The 26430-nt window shown below is 48.1% G+C and overlaps 1 protein-coding gene across 1 annotated transcript; it reads left to right on the top strand.

Annotated features, from left to right (window-relative positions):
• Nucleotides 1-13457: 13457 nt before the first annotated feature.
• LOC128307139 (proline-rich proteoglycan 2) lies at nucleotides 13458-26146 on the top strand. The gene is made up of 6 exons (XM_053044871.1): nucleotides 13458-13564; nucleotides 13689-13756; nucleotides 19970-20106; nucleotides 24722-25001; nucleotides 25181-25618; nucleotides 25778-26146. Exons 2-6 carry the CDS (start codon nucleotides 13739-13741, stop codon nucleotides 25946-25948), a joined length of 1044 nt encoding a protein of 347 aa, XP_052900831.1. The 5' UTR covers nucleotides 13458-13564; nucleotides 13689-13738; the 3' UTR covers nucleotides 25949-26146.
• Nucleotides 26147-26430: the final 284 nt, after the last annotated feature.

The raw sequence follows: 26430 nt of genomic DNA, 5'->3' as shown, positions 1-26430 counted from the left end.
CACGAGGGGGGAGGTGGCACGAGGGGGGAGGTGACACGAGGGTGGAGGTGACACGAGATTGGAGATGACTGCTAATTAACGGCTAATTGACGGCTAATCGACGGCTTTCGGCGGTTTTCGACCAAAATTGCTGTACAAGGTGCTACCTCTTCCGTGGATGCTCTCCTGGTATCGGAAATCGGAAAACAGCTGGTTTTGTATGGAATTTCGTACCAACCGACGGGAAGTTTGAGCGAGATGAAGGATGCTTTCCGTTTTATTGATCTTCCTTACATTAGCGATCGTTCTCACGTGTTTGATAGTATGCAATAGCAATTGTGATGGGCAAATTTGTCCCAAGCTGCAGATGTCACCTCTGGGAAACCATGCTCTCCTGGTATCGGAAATCTGAAAACAATTGTGTGCGCGGCTACGGCATAGTGGTTTTCACAGTTGACGAGTTGATTTGGTCATTGGACAAATTTGTCAACTCTCGTGGCCCTGCACACATTAATGTGAATTTCGATCGTTCGCTTGATTTTCGCGTATTAAGTTTGATGCTCCAAATTTAGATCGGTTGTCCATGCGTCAAGAAATCCAAGAATTTCTGGGCCGATCTCTTCGCTCATTGTGAAGACACTTGCGATCATTTCGTCACATTTACACTTGCACATTTACATCAGTATGAAACACACTACGTGCTCCTCAGGCACAATTTGATAGTCAGTAGCAAATTATAGGGATACAACACCACAAAGCACTCACTAATTTTTCTCAAACAAACTGAGTTTTCAATGCAAAAAAAACGAGACCGCTTTCAGCACGCACGACAATGTTTTAGCAAGACTATTATGATAGATTCTTCACTGAATACATCGTTATTATATCAATGCATACTTGATTTCTTCAAGTATCTTTTTTCGTGTTCTTTTTTTAATTTAGATCAACGATTTCGCGGCGATGATTTTCAACCGTATGGATTTCGAATTGGAAATTTTGAAACAATTTCAGTCTAACAACGATGCAAATGTTACCGAGATTACCACAATGTAGTTTGAACAGTATTCTACACGGGGATATGATGAAGTGTTTGGACAGTTTGGGATGGGTGGACATAAGCTGAACCTACAATCCAGCTTCGAATAAGTAATAATCAAGAAAGACAGAAATGGTATTCCAAGAACCATGAGGTTGTAATATCAAACAGAAGAGAGAGTTCTAATGATTGCAATATGAATTTATTCATAATCTATGACAATGCTAGCTATGTCGTAGTACAGTGACAGTTTGTGTCAATTATAACATCATTACCGCCTTGCAAACTTGCAGAAATTGTGACAATACTAAACACAATACTCCACCACAATACTGTTTCGAAACACGTAGGCTGGACATTTTCACGGTTCAATCGGGGAGAGAAAACAATACCACACCACGAGTATCGCAATGGCAATAGCTGGCGAATATTGCGGAAGTGAAAATAAGCATGGTTTCTATTCTAGCATCTAACGATAGGATCATTTACGAATAGATGAAAAAATCCCGTTCAAGAAATAGAATACGTGAATAGGTTGAAGTAAAAGGACATATAAGGGTTCACGGGGCGGCCAGATTGTGTATTGGTAGCGCAGTCGGTCTGTACAAGACAGGACCACGGAAAAATTTCATTTGGGCCACCAAACCTCCGTACGCAGGTCTGACTATCCTACGGGTAAATAAAGTAAAAAAATAGAAATGATAGGCTTAAACATCCTGAGGATGTCGTGCCGATAAAGAAGAAGGAGTTTGAATACACTGCATACTTCTCTTGCGTAGCCTTGTAACCGGGCCGATATAGCATATCAAATAAAACAAAATTATCTAACCAAGGATAACCAATTTTCTACCTTTTTAATTAGATTTTATGCTATAAATTAACTCTGCTGCTAAATTTCCAAAAATCGCACAATCGGCACAAGTTGTTTGGGGCCCCCAACAGGGCGAGGCCCTAGGCGACCGCCTACTCCGCCTACCGTTTGATCCGCCGCTGACTGTAGGAAGCACCACATTCACTCAAACAGCTCTATAATATTAGCAAAGAAACTTTGCCAAAAACTGTAAGAATAAAATCCACCAGTATTGGAAATCATTTCCAGGTTTAACACGCCTAAAAGTAGGCAATTACAATGACAAAACATTAGCAAAATCATGAATTCGAATTCCAGTTAGAATTCTTCACGAATTCGAAGATCGTTCAAAAATCTAATCTCCCATAAATTGTGAGCGATTTGTACTTCAAGAATTTTTTAAGAATTCGAAGATTCTTCGAAAATGTTACCTCCAATAAATTGTTGGAGATCTGTAGACTTCAAGCAACGCATCGGATTTGTTCAATCTCCGCGACATGGACGAATGTTAAAACTGTTTCATTTCCACATTGCAGCCGTTTTTAATGAACTCGTAAGGCCCGTCAACAGTGTCCCATTAGTCGTCTATATGCGTTCGAGTGGACTGATATTAGCCTGAATGCACGTCCTTATTAAGCTCGCTTCATTGGAGCAACCCAGCTGCCACTCTTCCATCGGCGCTGTTACCCTAATCGTAATGCTAATGTTTTTCAATATGAATTGCATACTTTTAGGCGTATATTTAAAAACCTCGGGATACAAATTAAAAATCGCACGTTTCATCTCAACATACTTTTATCGCGGAGCTTGGTAACATCTTGTTACGCACGCTAAAGCAGCGTTGCCGGTTGGGTAGCGTGTGGGTTTGCACACGACAAAACCGACCACCCATCAACCGGCCTCGGCCGTATCGTTCTGCGCCCGGCGTTATGCAATTATTGTGCACCCGGCGACGGGTTTTCATTTGACAGGCTGGACGTGGCCCGCTGTTTGCTGCTATATTTTTCTTTTCGCCTTCCTTTAAGCTTTTGTGCGAGTTGTACTGCTTGCTCGTTTGTTGTTCGGTCAGTTTTGCATATGGTCGTGTGCAGGTTTTCCGTTTTGCCGTGTTCATGTTTTCTTTCTGTTTTAGGCATTGTTTTGTGCTGCTCCATTTCCCCAGTGCTTCCTGTTTTGTGTGTTGCTGTGATGGAATTCCCCGGTGGGTTCTGGACTGCAAATGATTCGAACAAAGCCGCCGGAAGAAGCTCAATGGTTCAAGCAGTGAATGAAGGAACATATCAACAAGTCAAATTGTGTTTTATCGGTCATGCTGTGGCAAATCCGTGAAACGTGCCAATTGAGCAAGACATCGCACTCGTGCACGTACCCTCGATATTGAGGCGCCATCATCCGTTCCGGTGGGGTCGCGAAGTTGGTTTATGCTTTACTCGTCGTCAAAGTCTTGGTTGGTCGGGCGCTCAAGCACCGAAGCAATTGTCCGTTAACTATCCGGACCGTGGCGGCACGAAATTCAATCTGCATCTTGTTATCCCGCCGCACGATTAGCCCCCCCCCCTTTTTGTCGCCGGCTCGCCTTTCGGGTCGCACCATTTTTCGTGCTGGGAAATGGAGGATAGCAATCACTCAATATATCAAATGCGCTACAATCCGCATCAGCAACTGCACGGGTGAATTAGACTTTAAAATGAAACCATCGGGTTCCGACACATCGGTCGGTCTAGTGTGCGAGTTTGGCCTTTACGGTTTCCGTTCTCGACTTCCTTCTCCCGAATGCCGTTTCGATCGGGTGGCCTTGAACGACAGGTAACATTTTGGGGTGGCGGTTTTGGCAACAAAATGAGCATTTTTTTATGCTTTTGGTTGAGGCTTTTACCGGGCGCGTATTCGATATCGGAACGCGACGGTGACATTTGTCCGGCTGCATGCTTGAACCTTGTGAAAGGAAGAAAAAACAAACTGAATAAAAAACATCCCCCACACGGTGACATTTATCGTCCGGAACCGGGCAACGGAATCGATCGTGTTTTGATTGTCGGCGTGATGGCAGTAAAGCCGATGAAGGAGATATTTTCCCAACTGGAGGTAAAATCGTTCTGCCGGATGGAGCAAGATGCGAGCTGCTTGTAAGAAGATGGCCGAGTGTAAATATAGACTGTATACAGTACCGCGGTAAGTACATCTCGGATGTACGTGCATCCGTTTTGTGCTGTAGATATGAATTATGAAGGATCCTTCTCCCGCCCTCCGCTATTCTGTCCCACCTTACCCTTCCTCATCTTCGACACTAGTGAACCATGAACGGTAAACAATCGAAAGGTTTCCATTTTTTCTTCTATCTGGTTACGCTCTCAGCGAACGTGTTTTAGCCCCGTAAATGTTAGCAAACGACAGCGAAAAGCATAATATCACGGGGCACAAGCAGAAATACATCTAAAAACGAGAGGTCCCGGGAGATGGCGGGGGTGAGATGGAAATGAAGGAACTAAACAGGAGAAGGATGCGATCTATTTATTTTTGCGAGGCGCATAGCGCAGTGCTTCGGTTTAGGGGAATGTATTGGGTGGGAGGGCGAAATTCACAGAATAACGTGAAAGCTGAGCATGGATGCTACCACCGCCAGCAGCAACGCTTCGTTGGAATGGAAAAGCGAATCTTGTTTACTGAGGGCTCCCATTGTAAAGCGTAACAAATGTAATTTCGATAAGCCGGAATTTATAGCGGGAGAGGCCCCTTTTTGGAAAAAAATTGTGAGGTAGGGAGGGGTGAGGATGGGGAGGGGGAGAGGGGGATAGGCATGCTCTGGTGGGTGTGTGCAGATATATATCTATATGTGTGTTGGGGGAAGCGACTATCACAATAGGAAAAATGAGATGAGAATGGGTTTTGCAGGACTGCAAGGATGGGTAGACACAAGAAGCCGCCAACACACAACAGATCCCTCGCACAGGAGTCGTTGCATAAAATAAGCACAGAGAAAACAATGCTAGCAAACGTAACAGTGCAAACCAAAAAAAAAAAAAACATCAGCAAGTAAAACGGAAAAACTCTGCCTATCCATACACGGCTCTTTCTCTCTCTCTCACTCACTCTCTCCCTGGTATGGAGAGCCTCTGCGCCTCAGCTGAAAGATTAAAGCTTACAAATGGTGTCCGCCCTTCAAAATGGTTTCAAAGCGAGCGTAAGCGAACGTTTCAACTGTTGCTTTATGCGAGAATGCAAATGGGCGAGGGTGGGGGTGGGGGGGGGGGGGGTGGCGAGGGTGGCGTAAGGAAGAAATCTCTCACACACATGTATGTATACGCCATCGCATCCATTAATTCATCTCGTTTCGCCTGCAGGGGGTGTTTTGGGTGCCCGGGTGTTGGTGGTTACGGCGAAACGGGGACGGGCAGGCAGGCGCTGCTGGAAAGTGAAAAGAATTTTCCATTTTTAAAAGGAAACCTATTGCATAACTTTCCTGCACGCTCAATGCCGCAAGGAGAACCACATCGTATAACGGGGGAGGCTCGAAAGCAAAAGGGTTGTTGGGTGAGGATTGATGGGGGTGAGAACCTGGGGTGAGTTGCGTTGGGTTTTATTTACGTTGTGGAACAGAGGCGTAGGAATCGAAAGCTTTCCTACAAACACACACACACACACACACACACACACACATGCGGTATTGTTTTTTTGGTGTGATATAATTTTCAGGTCTGGCCACCTTTAAGATGATGACTGACAGGCCGTGAGTGGTCCAATTTTGGTGCCCATTTTGAAGGTCACCGTTGATCACCTAGCAAAAGTGTGTAAGAAAGGAAAGAAAATCGTCCATCGAACGGCACCAACAAAACGTCCGCTGGTGTGTAAACGGTGAAAGCGAATTGGAACAAAAAACGAAGTGTAGAAATGATTATCTGTGTTAAAGGTGAGTAAGGAGGGAGAGAGCGGTGGATGAAGGGCGCAAGTAGCAAGTTGCTGCCACGGAAATAAGTCAAGGCAATCATGGGTGTACCGGTTCGCCCTTTCTATATCCAGCACCTTAAGATCAGTATCAGACTAAAAGGGGGAAGCTGTTATACGGGTTGCAGCTGATCAGGCGCGCAGCTTCTTCGTGATATGCCGCGGAAGACACGGTGGCATACGCCGAGATATTTGGAGCTACGATCCGCACTAATATCCGTTATAGGAGTTATAACCCTTAGAGCTTCAGGCCCAAAATAATGAGATTATCACGTTGAATATTATATAAACGGTTTATTTTTACAATTGAACTAGTTTTATAAATTATAGTATATATCTATATATCTAAGATGGCAAAGACTGTTTGTTGTTGTGTGGTTTAGGCAGTACAGCTAATGCAAGTAAGTATAACTAATTAACTAATTAGTGGAGTTCAATAAACTTATCTTGAGATGATGGAAATAAGGACGCTAAGCTGAACTATATTATTTGTATACTCTCCCATGCCTTCACCATGCACATTGCTTGGACCGTTAAGGGTTAATCCGTGCTCCACACAAAAAACAGATCGCCCTCGGGGAGAATCTGAACTATTTAGAGCATCCGAATGGCGGGGGACCCCCGGACCGAACGCACGGCACAATGCAGCAGGCTCATGATCATACTATCGCACCGCGTACGCAGAAAACTGGAGCGAAGGCGTTAACGAGCGTGTAACGAAAAAAAATATATATAACCAGAGACCTTCAAACTGAAATCGAAAGTACACCGACCAGTTCCGCATGCTCAGCTTTCGACGGTTAGTGAATGGCGCGGCCAGAGCAACGGTTAACGATATGAGAAATGTTAACGGCTCGTTTCGGTTTCGGTTTCGAATTAAACCAAATCGCTTTATTGAAATAAGGGAATATTGAATGTCACTGGAACGGGGGCGAGCACGGGAAGCGATCAAAAGAAACTAAAAGTTTAATCATAAAATTTGGACCATTCAGGCCGAAATGTAATAAACGAGTGAATAAATGTCAAATAATCTTAATAAATTCATTATAAAAGGGAAATGTGCAGGAACGGAATACTATACGTGTAGACGGATTATTTTAAACCAGACCAAACAAACGGATAAGACAATAAAAACATGCCAATGATCTGTCAAATCGTTCGTTGACTGTTTATCGAGACCGGCTTGCCAGCGACTTGGATTCGGCATTCATTAAGCCTATTACATCACACACCGGGTTCAAACCGTGCCAAGCATCGAAGGCTTCTGGTGATCTCCTGCGCTTCAAACACACACACACACGAATAGGGTCTCGATGGGTTACGGCTTCTTGAATCGTGTCCGTGCCGTGGCCGATCAATAGAACCAACAGTCGATCGGGACCTGCGTTACGGGACGGTGGCATGTGTTGCAACGAACCTGCGCAAACCGGTCCGCTAGTTTTTGTTCGTACCAATATGGTGGTGCCTTAATGGTGCCCACCGCACTTAAGCCATCACCAATGTGCAATCTTATGCGCTTGGGAGACGGCACGTTCGCTCGGTGCTGGTGTATTCTAGAGCACATTGTGCTTTCTTTGCTTTCCCACGCAGATGCTGGGATCGTGCCAGGCAGTAGATGTGTGCGGTGTACGTCCGGCCACCGGTGAAGCAGTCCAATGATTGTTAGATGAAGAAGTTGCCTAGGTGGTTTGAGTTTTTTTTTTGGAGCTAAGAAAAAGTCTTCAAGTTGAAGGATTTCTGGAATTTGTTTCTTTCTATTAACCGAGGGATAATTGGACGAAGAAGTAGCTAAGGTGGTTTGAGGGTTTTTTTAAGTAACTCGAATTCTTGGAGTTGGAAGAATTGCTGGAGTTTTGAGAATTAAAAGTAATAGTTTCTTCTTAACTACTCACATAAAGAAATACAATTTTAGTTTCAAGAAGATCTTGATTAAAGCTCTTAAAAAGCAATCAGTGCTCTGGAAGTACTTAGACGTACAATCACCAAAAAGTGCTTGCGATACTTTCAAAGTATCTCTTTCGGAGGTGCATAAACGACCTTACCTTGCTAATCAGTGATAATCCGTAATGACATTCAAAATTGAATTAAGCCATTATCAGGCCAACATCAGAAGCTATTCCGTTTTATGGTGCATGACTTCTGCGGGAGCAATCATTAACCCATCTAATTAGGCCAACTACTTCCACGACGCCTCGCAACGATGGAGAGTAGCGGGTTGACACGAAACAAATACCACACTGCTCACAACCAATTAGCAAGATAAAGAAACGTTTTGAAATGGAGCGGTTCCAGCACGCCATCTTGCGGTGGTGCTTTACTGCCAACGGTTTCTTCCACCGTTTGGTGTGCGGGTAGATATAGTAATAATAATTTTTCGGCGCGTAAAATAGTTGGTACGTACGGTTGCGGTCTAATGCAAAAGTTTACACCTCCAACATGCACCTGTTCACCGACGGGTACACTCGCAACTCGTTCCCTTTTCCCCTTTTGTTTGAATTTTTTGTTGCTGGATGTCGTCGATGGGGTGGAACCGAATGGAAGGAGTTTGGAAAGGAGTGTAGGACGGTGAGAAGGTGAGTGAGGGTTCCACACCGTAGGAGCGAAACTGGTGCAATTGATGCCGATCGCAAGACCGCACGACGACCGACGTACGGGTGACACGAATTGAATTTGAACTGGTTTGAACGCCCCTGGGAGGTTACGTCAGCGTAACTAGCGTACCCCCCGGGGCCGGGGGATTTGTTTTGGGTCTGTGAACTTTTCCACCGCGGCAGGGCCAACGACACGATCGCCACGGCGTTGCGAAGCGAGCAGCCAGCAGACCGGGTATGAAATTCTATCCGAGGACGTTCGCTACCGACACGCTCGATCACCGCAGACGCTCCAGATGCTCGACCGACAGCCGAAGGTTTGCCTGCATTAGGCGCGGTGCAGCCCATCCATTCGGGCCTTTAATCAGGGAAGCGCCTGCAAAGGAAGACACACGAAACCACGGATTGATCTGGTAACTGTATCGCGGCCTAACCGGCATACGTTAGCCGCCCGTTGTGATTTCATCATGCCCGGGCACGCTGTACGTTGGCATTGGGCGCGCGTTTCTAACCGGAAGGTTTAAATTTCAATCACCACCGGGCTGTAAGTTCGCACATGCTCCGGTGCATTGCGAGTGTGTTTATTTTTATGCGCCGCTCGCCAACACACCTTTGGCCATCTCGGCATCATCATGATTAGTGGCTGGTTTGCCTTACGCGCTGGTGTACAATTTCGGTTTCGGTAATTCCATCCAACGCTCGGTGGTGAATTTGCCGTTAACGCCATGTTGCAAACCCGCCCCCTGCCCCGGGGGTGGGTGGGTGGGTAAAAAAGGTAAACACTAATCGTAATGCCAAAAGCGCATTCCACCATCTTTGCCAGCGGCCATGGCCAACAGCAGATCACACGGCAACACCCGTGACAGTATCGAATCGATATGCAAATTATTAAATTAGTCCTGCAATCGGCGATGACAAGTGATGATGCGCAGTGTGCGGCTCACACTTATGCCGAAATTTATAGTCCCGTTGTGTTTTGCTGCACATCCGCACGCTGAATAAATAAATTAAATTAGTACGAGCAATTGGATTTCCCTCGTTTACGCCATTCATAATGGGAAGTGGGATGTGGGCCGGACGGGATGGATTGCATATTTTCCGATAAACCTCTCCTTTGAATGGCAATTTCAATTCTTGCTTCTTTTCGGGTACAAACCCCCCGGGGCTGGTCAGTTTGCTTTCCGTTTCGGTAGGACTTAATTATCGCACCCAATCGATGCGCTAATTTCATCACAAAAACCCTTGCAGCCGCTGCAAGTCACCAGGTGCCTGGCGGCAAGTGCCGGATGACATATCATCAAAGCGCTCGGTGTCATTTGTATTGCAGCCTGATGCAATTTACCATTGTTTGTTCATTAATTTATTTTTATCTGCTTGGTTTGCTGTTGCTGCTGTTGAAGAATAGAACACAGTGAGCTTATTTATGACTTTGCCTTCGGTTGGTGAAGTATATGACGTTTGGCACCATTTTTTGCAACCAATTTAATTGAAACAAACCAAAACGTTGATGTTTACTTTAATTATTTTAATGTGCCAGAGGGTCCCGATCGCTGCGGAATGATGGGAGTTGGGAAGCACAACGAAGCTGTCGGTTTATCGCCGACACACAAAAGCCTCCCCGGTACGGCAGCGTGCGGTCGGAACGCCTTCCGGAAGCAGCGCCTCCCATTCAATACCACGACGAAGCGGAAGAAAGCGATGGCGTGCGGAGAGTGCCTTTGACAGCACAATTGAGTCACGAGCTGAATTGGGCTGATGATCTACGGAGCGAACTGCATCACTCCCAGTTCTAACGTCCTGCTCCGAATCGGCCCAAAAACCGCCGCGACCGTCTAAAACTGAATGTAGGAAGCAAGCGCCATTTTCCTCCACATTCCATGCCATCAGCCATCGCCACATTTCCTTGCGGGCAGCCATCCTTTGCTCGGTATAAAAATAGCACCTCCGTCCCTATGTGTGGGCCCCGCAGGCGCTATCGAAGCTGGCAAATGGGGGTCCTTTTTTTTTGGAAGGGGGGGGAGCCAAGAGACGGAGAAAGTGCAAATTCTTTGCTGTCAATTATGACGAGTCCTTTATCCCGCGCGCTTCAAAACTCAAACCTTCGTACCGGGACGGACACAGAAGGGTGTTTTGCGGGTGTTTCACAACCCGCGGCAGCACGGCAACGTTGGTAAAGGAATTTGGCGCTCATTATGATGCTCAACCGTCCCCTAACCGTGTGCCCGGGCCAGACAATCAGCTCGTCGTCAAACTGCACATCCCCTACATTTCGGGTGGTGGTGCCGTGAGCGCAAAAGCGCAGTGACAGCAGGCTCTACGCTAGGCGCGCTATTAACGAGCATCTTCCCATTGTTTTCCGCACTCGCTTCGTTTCTTTGGAACTCTCCGCTCCAATTCATCCGCACCGCTCCCGTCCACAAAGAAATCAAGAACGCAGAAGAAATGGTCTTGGTGCACGGTGGCCAAGTACGCGAGCGAAGCACGGCGCGGAAGGTTCCAGCGTGGACAGGAGTGTTGACCAAACGGGCTGGAATGGTTGGAAGGATACCCCCGGAGGATGTCTTTTTCTATGCCTCTATTGCTATTGCTCATCATATTACACTCATCATCATCATCGTCGTCGTCGTCGTCGACGGGAAGACTTCGTCGTCGTCTACCTCGTTACGCTACAGCTATATCATTGGCCATTCTCTTCATTATCAGCAGCATCGTTATCGTTCCTCGCATACGCAGATGCCTTTCTTTTGAAGTGAAAAATCTTCCACTCTACGACTCTTCACGGGATGGACGAGATGAGTTCTTTCGGAGTTCTTCGGTTTCGGAATTCAACGTTTTGTAACTGTTTCCGTGTTGTCGCGTGGTTTTTTGCTTCCTCTTCTTGGGAACATTGAAGAACATGGCCTGTTGGGGTTTGTTAAGATTCTGCTTTTATGGCGCTCGAAACCAAGATGGTTCCATGCGAAGATAGCGCGGATGACGCAATGGCACACAAAAGCCCGAGAGCCCTCCATCAGGGTGGAGTTCGGTTGCGAACCTCAGGAACTCTGAGGTAATAAGCGAAATGTTTAACTATGAAGCTCAAAACGTACGCTGGGTTAGTGCGGATGTGGATGTCTTATCATCCTACAGCTTAAAGCATGCCACAAGCTCGTGGTCTAAAGCTAGGTCTAACTTCAGGCAACAGTTTAGCGCACTGCACACTCGCACACAACACACCCAACAGCTCTTTAGCGTCTTTGGTCTTATTTGCGCACGGAACACATCCACCATCCAATATCCCAAGGCAGTGCTTCACATCATATCTTCTGAGATTGGAACGAACTGGAGCAGCACCGAAGGAAGATGTTCGGGTTTGCGGGAACCCGGGAGCTTTAAAATGCCCTCCAGCTGCCAATCGATTCCACATTCCACGGACCAAAAGGGATCAAAAGGATAGATTAGCGGCATACAATGCGACACGCTGCCTCCCGGCCCGGTTGGCGATAGCAATGGATCCATTTTCACGCGTGACTCGATAAGCTTGCGGTAAATGTTCCGGGCTCCATTAAAACGGCGCAAGAACGGCGTTGGTGCTTGCTCTATAATTAATCCGCTTCTGCCGTGGTGGTGCCGTTTGGTAGATACAGCCGCATTCTTTGCATAATTGTTCACGCCGGGCGCAAATCTGCTCGATGAAGTGTCACGCGAGTTGGGGTGGGAAATTTTCGGGTGAAGAAGTGAGGGGGTGGAGGGAAGCGGATGAAACTCATTTTCTGCCACCCGTTTCCAATTCGGGTGAGATCTTGTCACACCGCGTTTCGCTCGGTTTGGTGGTGATGGTGCTGTTAAGTCGGCTAATTTGACATTTAAGTTAGCTAACGTCACTCGCTCGATGTCTCGATAATGACCAGCACCAATTCTTGTTGGCTACCCCAGCGCCACCGTGACCTTTGGCGGGCAGGGAAGTTGCAGGCTTGGTTTTAATGAAGACTTCCTGCTATTCGGCAAGTTTGACGGCAAATTTGGAGGTTTTTTGTTGTTAACAACCTCCACACGGTAGATGTGTGGTTTGACAGTAGCCGGGATCTAGCCATATTGCGGATACGGTACGGTGAGTAGGCCCGATCATTCGTGCTTGGGATACGATCTCATATGCCTCCAGTCGGTTGCGAATTGTTCGTTCAGCAAAATGGTCGCTGCCGGAGTTTTGGGGCGTGATACAATTACCCGATGTTGGTGCGACCGTGTAGACCCGAGTGGAATGGTGAAGTCTACCAGGTACCAGGTGTCTTTCGGTAGATATTCTTTAGTGTACATTTGTTTCCTTCTGTCCCGCTGTAATAGCTCGCTGGCTCGGTGTGCCTTTCTCTTGCTGGCAGCCGCTGCTGCGTCTCGCACTCCCTTGCCCACCCGCGACACGCTCCCGCTGCTGACCTAGAGTTAGCGGTGGGACCGTTCTCTACCGGGGCGTTGTGAAAGGGAGTGGGGGGGTTTGTATCCATTCCAACCCGTACCGGTTTCCCCGTTCGGTGCACCAGCGAAAACCCATTACGTCCAACACTGTGGGAACCGGTGGCGTTGCTTGCGTGTGTGGTGCATTCTAGGGAGTAGTGGTGCCCATAATGCTAACAATGCTGTTGAGGCAAAGAAGACAAATGCGAAAAACTAAAAAAAAAAAACCTATCACCGGTGCGGTGGTGGCCAGGTGACCGAATCGAAACCGAATCCGAACCCGATCGACACCCGGATCGAGCGAATGCGCTGGAGAGGGCTGCCACTAGTGCCGCCTGGGCTGTGGGGTGCATGGAATGTTCAATGGTAGCATGCGAAAGGGAAGTCGCCGTGCGGGGGCCGTCGTGGAACCGATCCTTCCCAAAGAAAAAGAAGCAAAAAAAAGGCCACCCCCCACAGGCCTTAGTTCGCGCACCCGATCGGTTCGTCGTATAAAAAGCATTCGGTAAGCCCTAATTGTGCTCAGTAACTGATTTTGTGTGCGGGCTCCGGACGCACGGTAATTTAGCGTGTGGTTCAGCGTGCAGGTACAGTGCAGTGTGGTTTAGACAAACCTTCGAAACTTTCGAAAAGTTTATTTTTCCAAAACAAAAACCACCCCTACGTCCCAGCGGTGAAATTGTGCGCTTCTTAGTGTGCGTGTGGTGTTTAGTGTGCTTTATTTTTTATTTTTTGGTGAGTGAACCTCAAAGTGTTTAGTGAGAGCTGTCATCTTCACCGAAAAAAAAAAGAAATAAATATTACACAACCGTGCCTGTTACACTTCAAAGTCATCAGCATCTGTCAATCTGCCTTCCAGTTGGGGCCATCATTCCATCATTCCAAAACCCAAGCATCCAGCGTGCAACAATGATTGGATTTAAATTGGTAGGTTTGTTCATCTGTTTGGTTGGGACATCCAAATAAATAGTTTTGTTGGTACTCAAAATGAAAACCAAAGTGCATGTGCTATGTTGCGAGGTGTTTGGTGATCGAATACCTGCCAGGAAATTCAAGATATTAGCATTGTGCCTATACGTCCCGGTTGACGTTGATGACGTGTCGGTTCTCGCGCGAACGTTGACATCGCGTGGAGGCAGGGCATCCGTTATAAAGAAATAAAATAAAACACCACCTATCAACCGACCTGCCCCACAACACCAAAAAAAAAAAACACCCCAGTAGTTGGTTCACCTTGAGGCCGTTGCCGAGTGTGGAGGGAACGGTGTACACCGCTAACCTCACCGTACGGCAGCGCGGTACTTTCACTTTTTAAGAATGCGAACACCGGCGCACCAGTCACCTATGGGGTGGGGGTTCGACAGCATCAACCATCCTAAGCCGTCATTAATATGGGCAGCGCTCCACGGGTGACGAGTTGGACAGGGTGATGGAGATTAGAACGGGTTGTTGAGGGCGTTCGGTGAGTTTTCAAGGCAAACGGCGAGTATTCGGGAACCGCCCAGTTGCGCCGTACCGTATCCGCATTGCCGTACACTTCCTCAATCAACCCGCGCCCCTTTGCTTTGGCCCGGTTGGCAACGGTGATCTGTGCGTGGTGGGTCTGTTCTTCCCGCTTCTTGAAGGTGCGGAGTGTGTACAGCATGATGCGCAAACACCGATCCGAGCGTGTGTCGCCGTCACGATTCGGCGTGTACGAAACCGGCCACAGCAAATGGCAATGTCGGCGAACAGGCTTCAATAGGCCGATTATATCGAGTATATCCACTTGTACCGGTGGGGACGGGATTGCATCCCCAGACTAGCAAGGGTTTATGTCTACAACCGTTTAGGGAAATCCTCTGTACTGTGGTACCGGCCAGCCGATCAAACTGAAAGCCAATTTCCGGTTCCCCCTTCGAACACGGCGTGCACTGGTGGCAGTAAGCGGTTGATATCGGCCACTCGGTAAGACGCTTACCCGATGCTACAACACTGATGCGATTATCTCGGCCGTCCTTTTCCCGGCCGGTCTCGTGACATTTCTTCGTTTTGGGCGGAAATCGAATTTATCATCTTCGTGCCGCCACGTACTTTCTATCCGGCTCGATATCAAACAGTATTATTGGCAACTGCGGCTGAAGGAAAACGAAAGAACATTTGCGGAGCGTACGCTAATAGTAATTGACAGTTTCAACCGATTGCTGCCGGGTAGAATTTGGTTCTACCAGCGCTGGCCAATCGCAACTGCACCACTATTGAAAATCCATTTCCCCTCCCCAGTGCTGCTGGTGGAATGCAAAGAAAGGGGAATAGAAAAAAATAAAACGTTAACGGAAAAATCGAAACGAAATGTGGGCAGTGTGGGCAAAACTTCGTGGACATACTACCGGCAACGTTTCCTACCAGTAGCCGGCAACGTTAAAAGGATGTTAAAGTCACAACCGGAATGAGATATCGATCGGAAACCGTCCACCGGACAATCCTTCCTCTCTTGCAAATACTATCGAGTTCAATAAAATAGCAGCGTCTAGTCCGTATTCACTTTAACGCGCGGATATTGACGTGCTTTGAGAGAGATATTAGACGCATGGATGTGATTTTAGATTATTATTGAAAGTACAGTCGTGAACAGAGTTATTTTGTTGTCCAAAGTTCAATATTGTGGGCAAGATAATAAGAGGGTATTTTCACACAAACTAAGGATATAGTTCGGAAAAATTGATGTCTTGCTTGAAAACTTCGAGAAAGACCTTGAAGAATTGTTCTAAAAGATGTCCAAAGGACATCAAGCAGTAAGTTCAAGAAGTGTTGTATACCAATCAATTAATTTTCCTGATGTACCGTGGGAATTCTTCGCAGTAATTCGCAGTTCTTCTGGACATTGTCATACAGCTGGGTATTCCAACGAAATAAAGATCCAGTGCATACAAAACTCATACTGGATGTAGACATTTTCTAAAGTAATTCAAATTTATTGAGTTTGCAGAATAGTCTTCAGCTTCAAAACCATGCGAGCATCAATCCGAGGATTTGATCGAGGATTTTATTAGACATTTGAAGCAATTGTAGACATCAGATTGGAATATACGAGTAGCTACACCTGTTCCACAACTTCTGATACTGATAAATACAATGCTCAGCGGATATTCACGTCAGAATGTCAGAAGTAGCCGACATTACTAACAACGGCTATATTAATGTTTGCTCAAGTTCTGTTTTACTTGACAAGTGTCTAACGATACTTTGTAAGAAGGGTTTAAAATTCCAACGTTACTACATAATGTTTCATTGCAATTGTTTTGAACACAGTTGTACCTAGTTTTTGGTCGGGAAATTCTGGACCACCACTGGCGAGTTCCATTTTTGTTAGGTTCCCGAGGATTTTTTTTAATAACTAGCTGAGGGATTTTGTTGCTCCCTGCTGTGGGAACGAGCGTGCAAGCCCGGTAATCGATAGCCCGGGTGTGCGCTTTCCACTTCGTCAGTTCCGGAAGGAACCATTGCCCAAGGTGCATGCAGCATCCGTCCTTCTGGTCCGCGCCGAACAGAACAATGCACACAAAGCAGAAGCAAGCAGGGGAGAAAAAAAGGCCCAGTTACAAACAATATATAATTCGTGCTAGCCGGCGGGCATATGAACCGAAGCACCCCCCCACAATCTCTGGGTTGCCGCATGCTGACGCACCGGAAATCAGCACGGTGCAGAAATCCGGTGCTGGTTGTCAATAAATAATGATTTTCGGAAGGTTGACCCGGTGTACCCGGCGTATGCAAGCGTGGAATTCCAGGTTGAGGGCACCATCTGTCGGTACAGCCGGCGCACGGAATTCTCGTGAGAACCGGTCCCAAATGCGCTTCTATCCGCTTGGAATTGGTGTACATCCGCGCTGAAGATTGCATCAGGTAACTGGTTTTCTAAAAAAAAAAAAAAGGAAATCTCAAGCTCAACTTGCAGTCAGTTCACAGAACAAAATGGTGACAATAAAGCAACGGGGAACTATTTACATTGGTGCATCCGACAAATGATGCCGTTTTGGCGACGAAGAGGAAAGACTTAACACATTCCCTTTTCCACTTGGGATGTGTTTTACCGCTCGTCTCCATAGTCTCCCCGTTTGCGCTGCTAGCCATGTGTTTCCATCGTCACGCTCGTAAAACGTACTATAAAACGAACTATCGGTGGGCAATAAAAGACAATGTGGTGGAAAAAGAGTTTTTGGCGCAGATTTTGCACGCGTTTCCCAAGTTTCCCAAGCATGGCATGGGGACGGGTTTATTTTGCTCCCCCGTGATTTACCGGTGTTTCCTTCTTACGGGTCGGTTTGTCTATTTTCCGTCTATCCATTCCCCTTGCCTTCACCTTCCCAACCGCTTCCACTTGAGACACTCCATTCGTTTGGGGTCTATCCGGTGTCCGCCCGAACCCGGATTGCTCGTAAAGTTGGCCACGCTCGTAAAGCTGCGATATTGATTTTGCATCTGTGTGTGTGTGTGTGCTAGCGCATGATGACTTGCATGTGAACCCCAAACCACCTCACCCTCCCTGGTTTTCCCTTCCCACTACTGGGATGTTGCATTCTCTCCCCGTTGCCCGTCCCGTTTGGTTTGGAGAACGCTTGCACGAATCACGACTTAGTTATTGGGAAAGTTTCAGCGACGATGGGGCTGTTCGCACGCTTACGGTACCAGGTCAAGGCACGGTTTGGATTGGGTACCGTCTTGCACGTGCCTGGCTTGCATCTTTCGGGCATGGCCAGGCACGGTGGAACGGTACGGTGGACCAGCTACCAGCGTGGGAAGGTGTTAGTAAGCGGGGCGCAGAACTTTTGCTGTTTCGCGTGCTGGGTTGAAGTTTTGCAGCGAAACCAGCGTACGAAACGTGATCGAGCTGTGTCCCGGAATGGAGCGTCACAAATGAAGTTGAAATTAGGTTGCAAAAGCCACGGGACCTGTAGCGTTCGTCTTCCGTTGCTCTGGGCAGTGGTTCGCAAGCGTAAGATTGATTCACAATTATTAATTTAATTTTTTTCAATGCCCTAAATCTGTTTGTTTTAGAAATTTTGTTTTACCTCAATTGAGTAACATGTTGATTGAATGCGCCTGAATGTATGCAAAAGGAATATTTTTAAACACTAGATTGTTCAAGCGTTTGAAGCGTTCTTTATTGACGTTTACTTTGTAAAAACTGCTGGAAACTTGGACAAAAAAAGAGTTAAATGGAGTAATATAACTTCAAGGCGCAGTTTAAATCAAAAAGAGTCAACACAGTTTTGGTTTTTCTCAACGGAATTTTAAAAAGATTTTTTTATTGCATACCTTCGGCGAGTATTATTGCGCAGGTATTTTTTTTCAGAGCTGATGCCAGCTAATGGAACATTTATTGACCTATTATTATTATGTTATCCACGCTATTAAATTGCAATTGTAATTGAAGTACCGGCACATGAGCAGGAACGGGTCGGATTAAATTTACCAAAAAAAAACTAAATGTACTGATCTGCATAATAAAGATGTTGGTGCAAGTAACTGATTGCTGACCACTGGTCCCAGTAACAAAATAACGTTAGCAGCAAAAATACGACACAGGCACCGGAAATTGTCGAAATGTGACCCGCGTGGCAGCACGTACGGCGCATTGCGAAGTAAATAATATCCTGCCCGGACCGGCCACCGTACCGTTGCCACATGCAGACCCCACGTCACACACGCGTATCAACAGCATCCAAAACATCTAAATTGGGCCCCCGAAACGAAGGAGCAAAACTGTCTCCATGTCTTGGGTCAGAAAATCTCGCTTCGTGCGTCCGAACCGGAACCGAAAGTTGCTGTACGTGTGGTACCGTGCTGTTTATCTCAGGGCATCCGGTCCAAGGGCTTGTTGTCCAGCGGTACGTGTTGCTGTGTGCGAATGAGTGGTTTGTGCATTGTTTGCGTAGCGAAAGCCGAAAGCCGGCCAGGCAAAAGTAAACACACGCTCCTCCACGGACAGTGTGTGTGTGTGCGTGTGCCAGTGGCTCGGTAAAATCATATTAATTCTACCAGAACATTACGGTCGAGTCGAGTGGATGATGGAGATGCTGGGAGCATACACACAAAAAAGGCCCCCGCCCCCCAATGGTAGGAAGTTTTACGCTCGAAAGCCTTCGCCCCGGTACTCAGAAGGAAGCGTACGACGGGATGGTTCTTAGCAGACCGGTTGCCATACTTTGCCGTCACTGTTCGGTAGTTGCTTTCTCATATATCCTCGCTCGATGATGCTACATTCTGTTTTGATTACTACTCTGGCTTTCCCTTTGGTCCGTGATTGCAGGTTGGGGTGAGTGGCGAGTTTAAAGGCGTACACGGGCAGCAGTTTGGGGTAGAAAGTTTTCCAACCCCCCAACAACGGTGCGGAGTGGCTTGCTTTCCGCAATGATCTACTGCTGCCGTAGCTGCACGGTGGTTTAGTAGTTTTATATGTGCGTGCGTTATTAGATTGCTCTTTAAAGGTTGTTGCATCTGCAGTGACGTTATGTGCCCGGCAGACATCCAGGACACGTCATGGATGTGGAGCAGCATCGCTCTGGAGGCTTACGTCTAATATGATGCATCTCCACGCAACATCCTTCTGCTGGTCGGCAAAAGGATTAAAGAAATTGTTCAGCCTTACCAACGATTTTGCTGAATATTTCAAGCGTAATTAATTCTGCCCTGCTCGTGTTGAGCTCCGTGTTTTCGCTACCGATCGCTTCCGGACAGTAGAGTTTTAGGTTGGCAGCCCGAGTGACCTCGAGTGAGTGCGCTTCGTTCAACTGGTCCAAGCTGGAAGCGGTGTTCGGAATTCTATGAATAATAATAGCAAAATTGATGGACAATCATTTGCAAACGTGCTCGGAAGACGAACGCATCAGCCATCTCGGCATCTCTGCACGACTTCCGTGTGCAACCCGCCCGCAGTATGCAGTACGGTTGGTTGGTCCGTAAATCAATCCGTTATTATCCTACGACTAACATAAACCGGGCACGTGGTGCTGATAAAGTCCTGCACACGGCATCACAGGTACCGCGTGCTTCTGGGTGGAGTGGTACCTCCTGGCGAAAGGGGATTTGTAATGTAAATCGATAAAACAAAGCACTTAACCGTAGTCTGTGCGTTTCTTGATGGATTTTCCATTGCAGCTTACCATCGCCACCTGTCTGGCCGGCGTTATCCTTGCCCAGGACTACCAGGAGTATCGACAGGCGCCGCTCCGGATCGGCACCAAGGCGGAAGAACCAAAACCGACGCCGGTTCCCATCTTGAAGCAGATCAACAGGTAAGCAAAACCGTAACAGCGTTTCCGTGCAGGAGCTGCAAACTAACAACCGCTTGCCGAAACCGAAACGGCCTAGCGTAAGGTCGACCCATAACACATCTGCGGATGGTCATTACATTCGCTAAATAACTGCATGCCAAATCAAAAAGGGAGCGCTGGAATGCTGCCAAAGTCCAGCGCGTTGCGGTTCAATTAATCAATGTTGGGAAAAGTTGACCAAACAGTGCAACTAAACACACACACACACCGACCGATGAGATTGGTTTGGTTTGTTGGTGTTTCCCAAAACGAGAATGCTAACAACTGTACGCTTGCTGGTGTGCTGAATGTTTTGTATCGGTGTATGTGTGACTTTTCCCCATTGTGCGCTCACTCCGTCGTGTCTTGAATTTGCAGCGCCTGAAGTTATGCAATCACGCGTTTTTACTTCACTTTTAACAGCCCAACGGAGCGTTGGGAGATGCTGTTGACAATTTCGTTGAGCTGCGTCTGTCGGGAGACCTAGGACACTCCGACTCAATGGGGGTTGATTGGTGATGTTGAAAAACCAAACGTTGCATACCTTCAGGCGTACACACCCGAACGACAGCTCGCGGTGAACAGTACGCTTACACCGGGTTGGTTTAACGCGCACCGTATTGCAATCTCGTTTCGCGGCCATATTGTATTTTAGTGTTTTGTTTCTCTGTTTCTTTTCTCGCTCGGTCCATTGTCTTGCGGCTGGCTGTTGGAACGAAATGGCGGTCTGCTTAAATCACTTGCTCACTGCAAACAAACAAAAAAAAACATAAACCTCACTTCGGGTTACAAAACAAAATCTCTCACATGCACTTCAACACACATCCATGTATTGCAAACTATACAAAACTACCGAACTGAACTGCTTCAAATTAATTGCACCGTCTGGGTGACAACGGTTCCTTCCATACTGTTTTTTTTTCGTCCGTTATTTGTTTGTCTATTATCGGTTGACGATGTGATCTCACATGTCATCCACATGACCTGTTCCATTCCCTATCCTCCTATCCTTTTCCTCCACAAACTCTCCATCCCAACTTCCCCCACACGGATCCATTCGCCTTTGTGCCGTATAATCCGTTCTGGTGCAAATAAAACAAACGCAAAAATGTGACAGCGACAGAAGCGGTTACTATCGGAAGCGCTGCTTTGCCGCAGTGCGAAACAACTGCAAGCTGCGTGCGGGCGACAAAATTCACTCGAAATTCATCCCGACCGGTGCTGGAGCAGGTCGACCGGTGGTGGAACCGGTCGGGGTGCGGCCGGCCGCCGGAAATGTCATCGCAGAAGTGCAACGGCCCGCTGGGAAAAAGTTCCCCAAACCGTACCAACCGTCAACGGTCGGGCGTACGCCTTAGGGAGGCGCTTTTGCTTCAGAAGTACTTTATCGGGGGGGGGGGGGGGGGGGGGTGGTTTGTTGTTGTTGCTGTTGTTGGTTCTCTTCGTATTCTACCGTCTTCCCGTACCTTACCTTTCGTCCCGGTCGATTTCGGCCGACGCGATAGTGCCATAGTTATTAAAGCGAGCAATGGAGGCGCATGAAGCAGCTGTGCGAACGATTCGGAAGGCCAAAATGCCATTTTCGGTTTCAGTGCACTGTCACAACATTGTTACCACTCAGCAGGAAGGTACCTAGAGGGGATGGCACACCGTGCGTTCACACCGACAACTATCGTGCCCGGAGGTGTTGCTTTGCCGGGTGACCGTTGCAATACGGTTTTGCAGATACACTTTGTAGCCATTGGTGTTGTTGGTATTGTTATAGAAGCTTAAAATAAATAACATTTAGCTGTAGAAGCGCTGGGCGTGAGTAGTATTTTTAACACCCAGCTGCTTGGTTTAAGTCATCGCAACCTGAAACACGGTCCAATAAAGTGCAAATAAAATGTCATGCCCCTAAAGGTATGCAATGTGCAATACGCATATAGCTTGTTAGCAGGTGGATTAAAGTATGCAGCTAGCGCAGTATTTTATAGCAACCTTACGCCGTAGTGTAACATCACCTTTAACGTCGTCTCATTACACACGATCGGGTAAAGCTAAACCGGGTAACCGGCTTTAGAAGCGATTTCCCAACGTACCTGTCTTGTGCAGTACGGCAGAGCATGTATCAACACAACATCCGCACATACGATTGTGCCGAGATCGTTAGGAAAGTGAAGCATTTTGTTAGCAATCGTACTTAAGAAATAAACTCTGATTAAAAGAATGTTCCGGTACGTTCCGGCGAACAGTTACAGCGAATGGACGACATGGTGGAGTACAAAAACTACCGGACCCATCTTGCCAAACTGCCGAAGCAATCGAACGCTCGAGCTAACCGACCATTTAATCCGTACCCGATTGATTGGGAATACCGGAGGCGGTATTATCGTTGGCCTGTTGTGGCTTTACATCTCGCCACGGGTAGTTGTTGTATCCGGGCGAGGATCCGTTTCCGGCCGTAAACCATGACGGAGAGGAGGGAGGAAGGGAGGTTGGGGGTTGGTGGTTCGTGGGCCGTATTTTTTGTTCCATCCTCCAAACACCAACTCGACCGATTGCGCTTCTAATAGGGCCCTTCCCGGGTGATGCCCCGGCAGCTGCCACCGTTTCGTGCGGGGTTGATCAGCGCAGCCTGCCAAACAGCTTCTGTGCGAATAAATCAGTCAGCCTCGTTCCTTTGGGTGGCAGGGTGATAAAGAGCGAGGTATAAGGAATCGAGAGAGAGGAGGGATGGGGGGTTAGGCTCTATGTTTTGTGCTGGGTGTTTAAGCGCCATCTACTGGCCGTTCTTCATCATCTTTCGGAAAACTCCAAACCGATATGATGCTGCGTAGGTCTTTGGATAGTGAGAGCGAGAGAAATAGAGAGACAGAGGGTGAGGAAGTGACCCTGGAGCCAGGGGTTGAAAACAACAGAAAGAAGAGCTTAAGAGGCTCACCGGCTACGAACCGTGGAATATGCGCCCGGCTGGTAGGATTTTCCCAACTGCCCCGGCATTATATATTTGCTTTCGGGTGTGTTTCACCAGCCAGTTGATTTATGTTGCCCTCTCGCAGCCACCCCCAACCCACCCACACCCTGGGCTTTCCATCAAACTCCTCATCAAACGCGACCGGGGAACCGGGGAACGCTTACTCGCAAAGAAAGTGCTCGCCTTCGACCTTCGGCCATTGTCATCGACGGTTGTGGAGTCGTTCACCATTTCTGCCGACACGCTCGACGGATAGGGCCGGCAATGGGGCGCACGAATGATCGGCCGAGAGAAAGGGAGAGCTAAAAAAAAAAGGAAGGGCAAAAATATTCACAGTCATTTATCCTGATTCCATTTCCGCTCAGCATAAATGATTCCGGTTGTTACGAACGAGCGCTTAGCAGATGTATGGCGTGATAAAGGAAGTCTATGTGTCTGTGTGTGTATGTATGTATGTATGTGCGTGTGTGTGTGTGTGGGGAGTGGAATGCTGGATGGTGGAGAATATTGGATAGTGGAAGGACCTCCTGCGAGTGCCGGGCAGGATACTTCGACCATTTGCTTAGTTTATTGATTGGAAAATCAATATGGCCGTCAGGGTGGGCTTCGGCCAAGCTTTCAGCAGCCCGGCCTGTCCGGCCCAACCCGGTGAGTTTGTTGGGCACGCTGGTACGCCGGGTACGCGATGTAAAGAATTTCCTTTCATTTTCGCCCCCAACTCAACTCTGTGCACTCTAAAACACACACAGAGGGGGAGTGAGACACAAATACAAAGGTATTGCATGAGGGAGGCTTTTTCACGTGGAAAGCAGAATGGAGATAAACGCGCGGAGTAGATGTGTGCAAGCTTAAGGCGTTGCGTGTGCACGGAAGCTCGTCAGGAAATTTGTTTGTGTTCCCTCTTTGCGGTTGATTGTTCAAAGTATTTGCCGAACCCCGAAGCCACCCAAAACTAGAACTTTCTCGTGGATGGATGTGCGAGAAATTCGTCCGACAATCACCTAAAGGTACACTCCGTACCCGGATAGATCCGAGTCCGGGCACGGTATCCTTAGGTACCACGCTAATCCTTCCAGCGGAAGGCGGAAGAAAAATCAATGACGATGATGATGTCCATCAAGTGCCACGTAAAGCTGCACATGCGGATCCAGTGTCCAGGATAACTCTTTTTTTTGGATCGGTTTTTCTTTACGGACATTGGGGCCACCCTTGGGCAACAGCATTAAAGTTCATCAAACGTGACCGTGCCGTCGCACACGTTCGTCCACCCACGGTGGAATGGAGGGATTGGTACGTGTAAGTAAAACCATCGATCAATGTCGGTGACCGAGCGAGTTGAAATTTCCGTTCGATCCGGGCACGGGCGCGACGTATCCGAAAATAACAATGTGTTGGTGTCGATTGGTTGGTGCGCGGCGACATGAGACTGCCACACGTGTGACCACAGACCGCTCACATTGCTTGCGTTTGACAGTTGAATCGAGACATGTAGTATTGTTGTGCGTTTGTTTTTTACCTTTTCCCCCTAAAGCATAATTGTGTGTACCTTTTGTTCCCCTCACTCTCTCTCTCTCTCTCTCTCTTCGTTTCTCCTTTTTTCCATTTGTTTTTCCCCCCACCCCCTCCCCCGCCGATCTCTAGACACAACGAAGATGGTTCGTACACGTACGGTTACGAAGGTGCGGACGGTTCGTTCAAGATCGAAACGAAGCTGGCAACCGGCGAGGTAAAGGGCAAGTACGGGTATGTCGACGAAACGGGCAAGGTGAAGGTGGTGGAGTACGGTGCGAACAAGTACGGTTTCCAGCCGTCCGGCGAAGGTATCACCGTACCGCCACCGACGCTCGTCGACGAAACGACCGGCAAGGACGATCTGCTCGAGGACGATGACGGTAACGTGCCGGTTGCGCCGCGCCTGCAGGTATGTAGTTCGCCCTGTTAAATTGCTCTTTGCAAATCAGAATGAATGAGTGAGTTATTTAGAAAGGAGGGAGTTAACGAGTGAACTCATTGTTGTATCGCACGCACGCTAATTTCATTCGCTAAAGTGAGTTACTTTCGCCAATCACTAATGGATGCGCCTTTTTGCTCACGCCGTAGAAACATCGACCCGTCTCGAAGCCACGCTTCCAGGAGGTGCCGATCCAGCAACACCAGCAGCATCACCAGCACCAGCACCAGCAGCCACAGCGTCCTCAGCAGCAGTACTACGACTACGATGAGCAGCCCGCGCCGCTGCCCCAGCCCAAGTACCAGCCCGCACCGCAGTACGTGCAGCGGTCCCACTTCGGTTCCGCACCGGCCCAATCGCCGTCGGTAGGACCGGCGCCACCGCGTGCCCAGATCCCGAACGCGGTACCGGTGGACGTTGTCTACGCACCGAAGCAGCTGCCCGCCCGCCCGGACGCCGAGTATCGCAATGTGGGACCGCAAACATTCCCCGCCGCCGCACCGGCCCCCGAACCCAAGATCCGCTACTCCCAGCCCTCGTTTGCACCGTCCGCTCTCCCACCGCAGCACACCGCCAAATCTGCCAATGTAATGTCCGCCGAGTGAATGTTGAGTTTTTGACACGCACCAACCAATGCTTATTCTCTGTTTCCACCATCTTTTTTTTTTTTTGTTTTGTTTATTTGTTCGGTTTCGGGCTTTCGTTGGTTCCGTTTGTTTTTGTTTTTTTTTGGTTTGCTGATATAGCCCGTCCCACTGCAGCCTGCCTTCCCGCAGCCCCGACCCCAGCCGGCCATCTATCAGCCGCGTCCTGCGCAGGGACGTAGCACGAGTGTGCTCGATCAGCTGGCGAAGGACTATGCGCTACCGCAGGGAGGCGCTGCACCGCTTCACGACATCACCTTCGGCTACTACTGAGCAAAACGATCTCTGGAGCTCTCCTGGTGTCCACCTGCAAACAACACCGCGTTCTCATCTTTCGCCACCTCAATACCCGCCAACCAACCATCTCCTGCTCTACCCGCTCCCCCTCCACCCAACCATTCGCACCATCTGAGCGCACCTTTTGCAAAACTCCTACGCACCCGTGAAGAACTGATGTCACCGTAGCGTTAAGGTGAAAAATAAAATTGGTCTTACGAAAAAACGTGATCGTACAGTGTGGCGGTCCCTTCATGGCAGCGCGTTGCATCCGAACTTGAGGTAGCTTGGTTGCCCATTTGTTAGTGCTGATCGCTCTCGACCCATACATCATCAGATACGACGCAATTTCCTTTCACAAACACCCAAACACACACACTGGGGAAGGAGAAGTGAGATATATCACGATGGCTGCGGGAAAAAAAAATGCGTTTACGGAGGCAAAGGCAACCAGGCCCCGTCCCGAGAGTAAATTTAAA

The sequence above is a fragment of the Anopheles moucheti genome, chromosome X (genome assembly GCF_943734755.1).
Source record: "Anopheles moucheti chromosome X, idAnoMoucSN_F20_07, whole genome shotgun sequence".
NCBI lineage: Eukaryota > Metazoa > Arthropoda > Insecta > Diptera > Culicidae > Anopheles > Anopheles moucheti.
This window is presented reverse-complemented; position numbering and strand designations above follow the sequence as displayed.

What these genes read in the sequence shown, in the direction of transcription:
- LOC128307139 (XM_053044871.1), top strand. An exon ending in CGGTTGCGCCGCGCCTGCAG is followed by an intron (nt 25,002 to 25,180) that starts GTATGTAGTTCG and finishes CTCACGCCGTAG; the next exon opens with AAACATCGACCCGTCTCGAA. An exon ending in ACACCGCCAAATCTGCCAAT is followed by an intron (nt 25,619 to 25,777) that starts GTAATGTCCGCC and finishes TTGCTGATATAG; the next exon opens with CCCGTCCCACTGCAGCCTGC.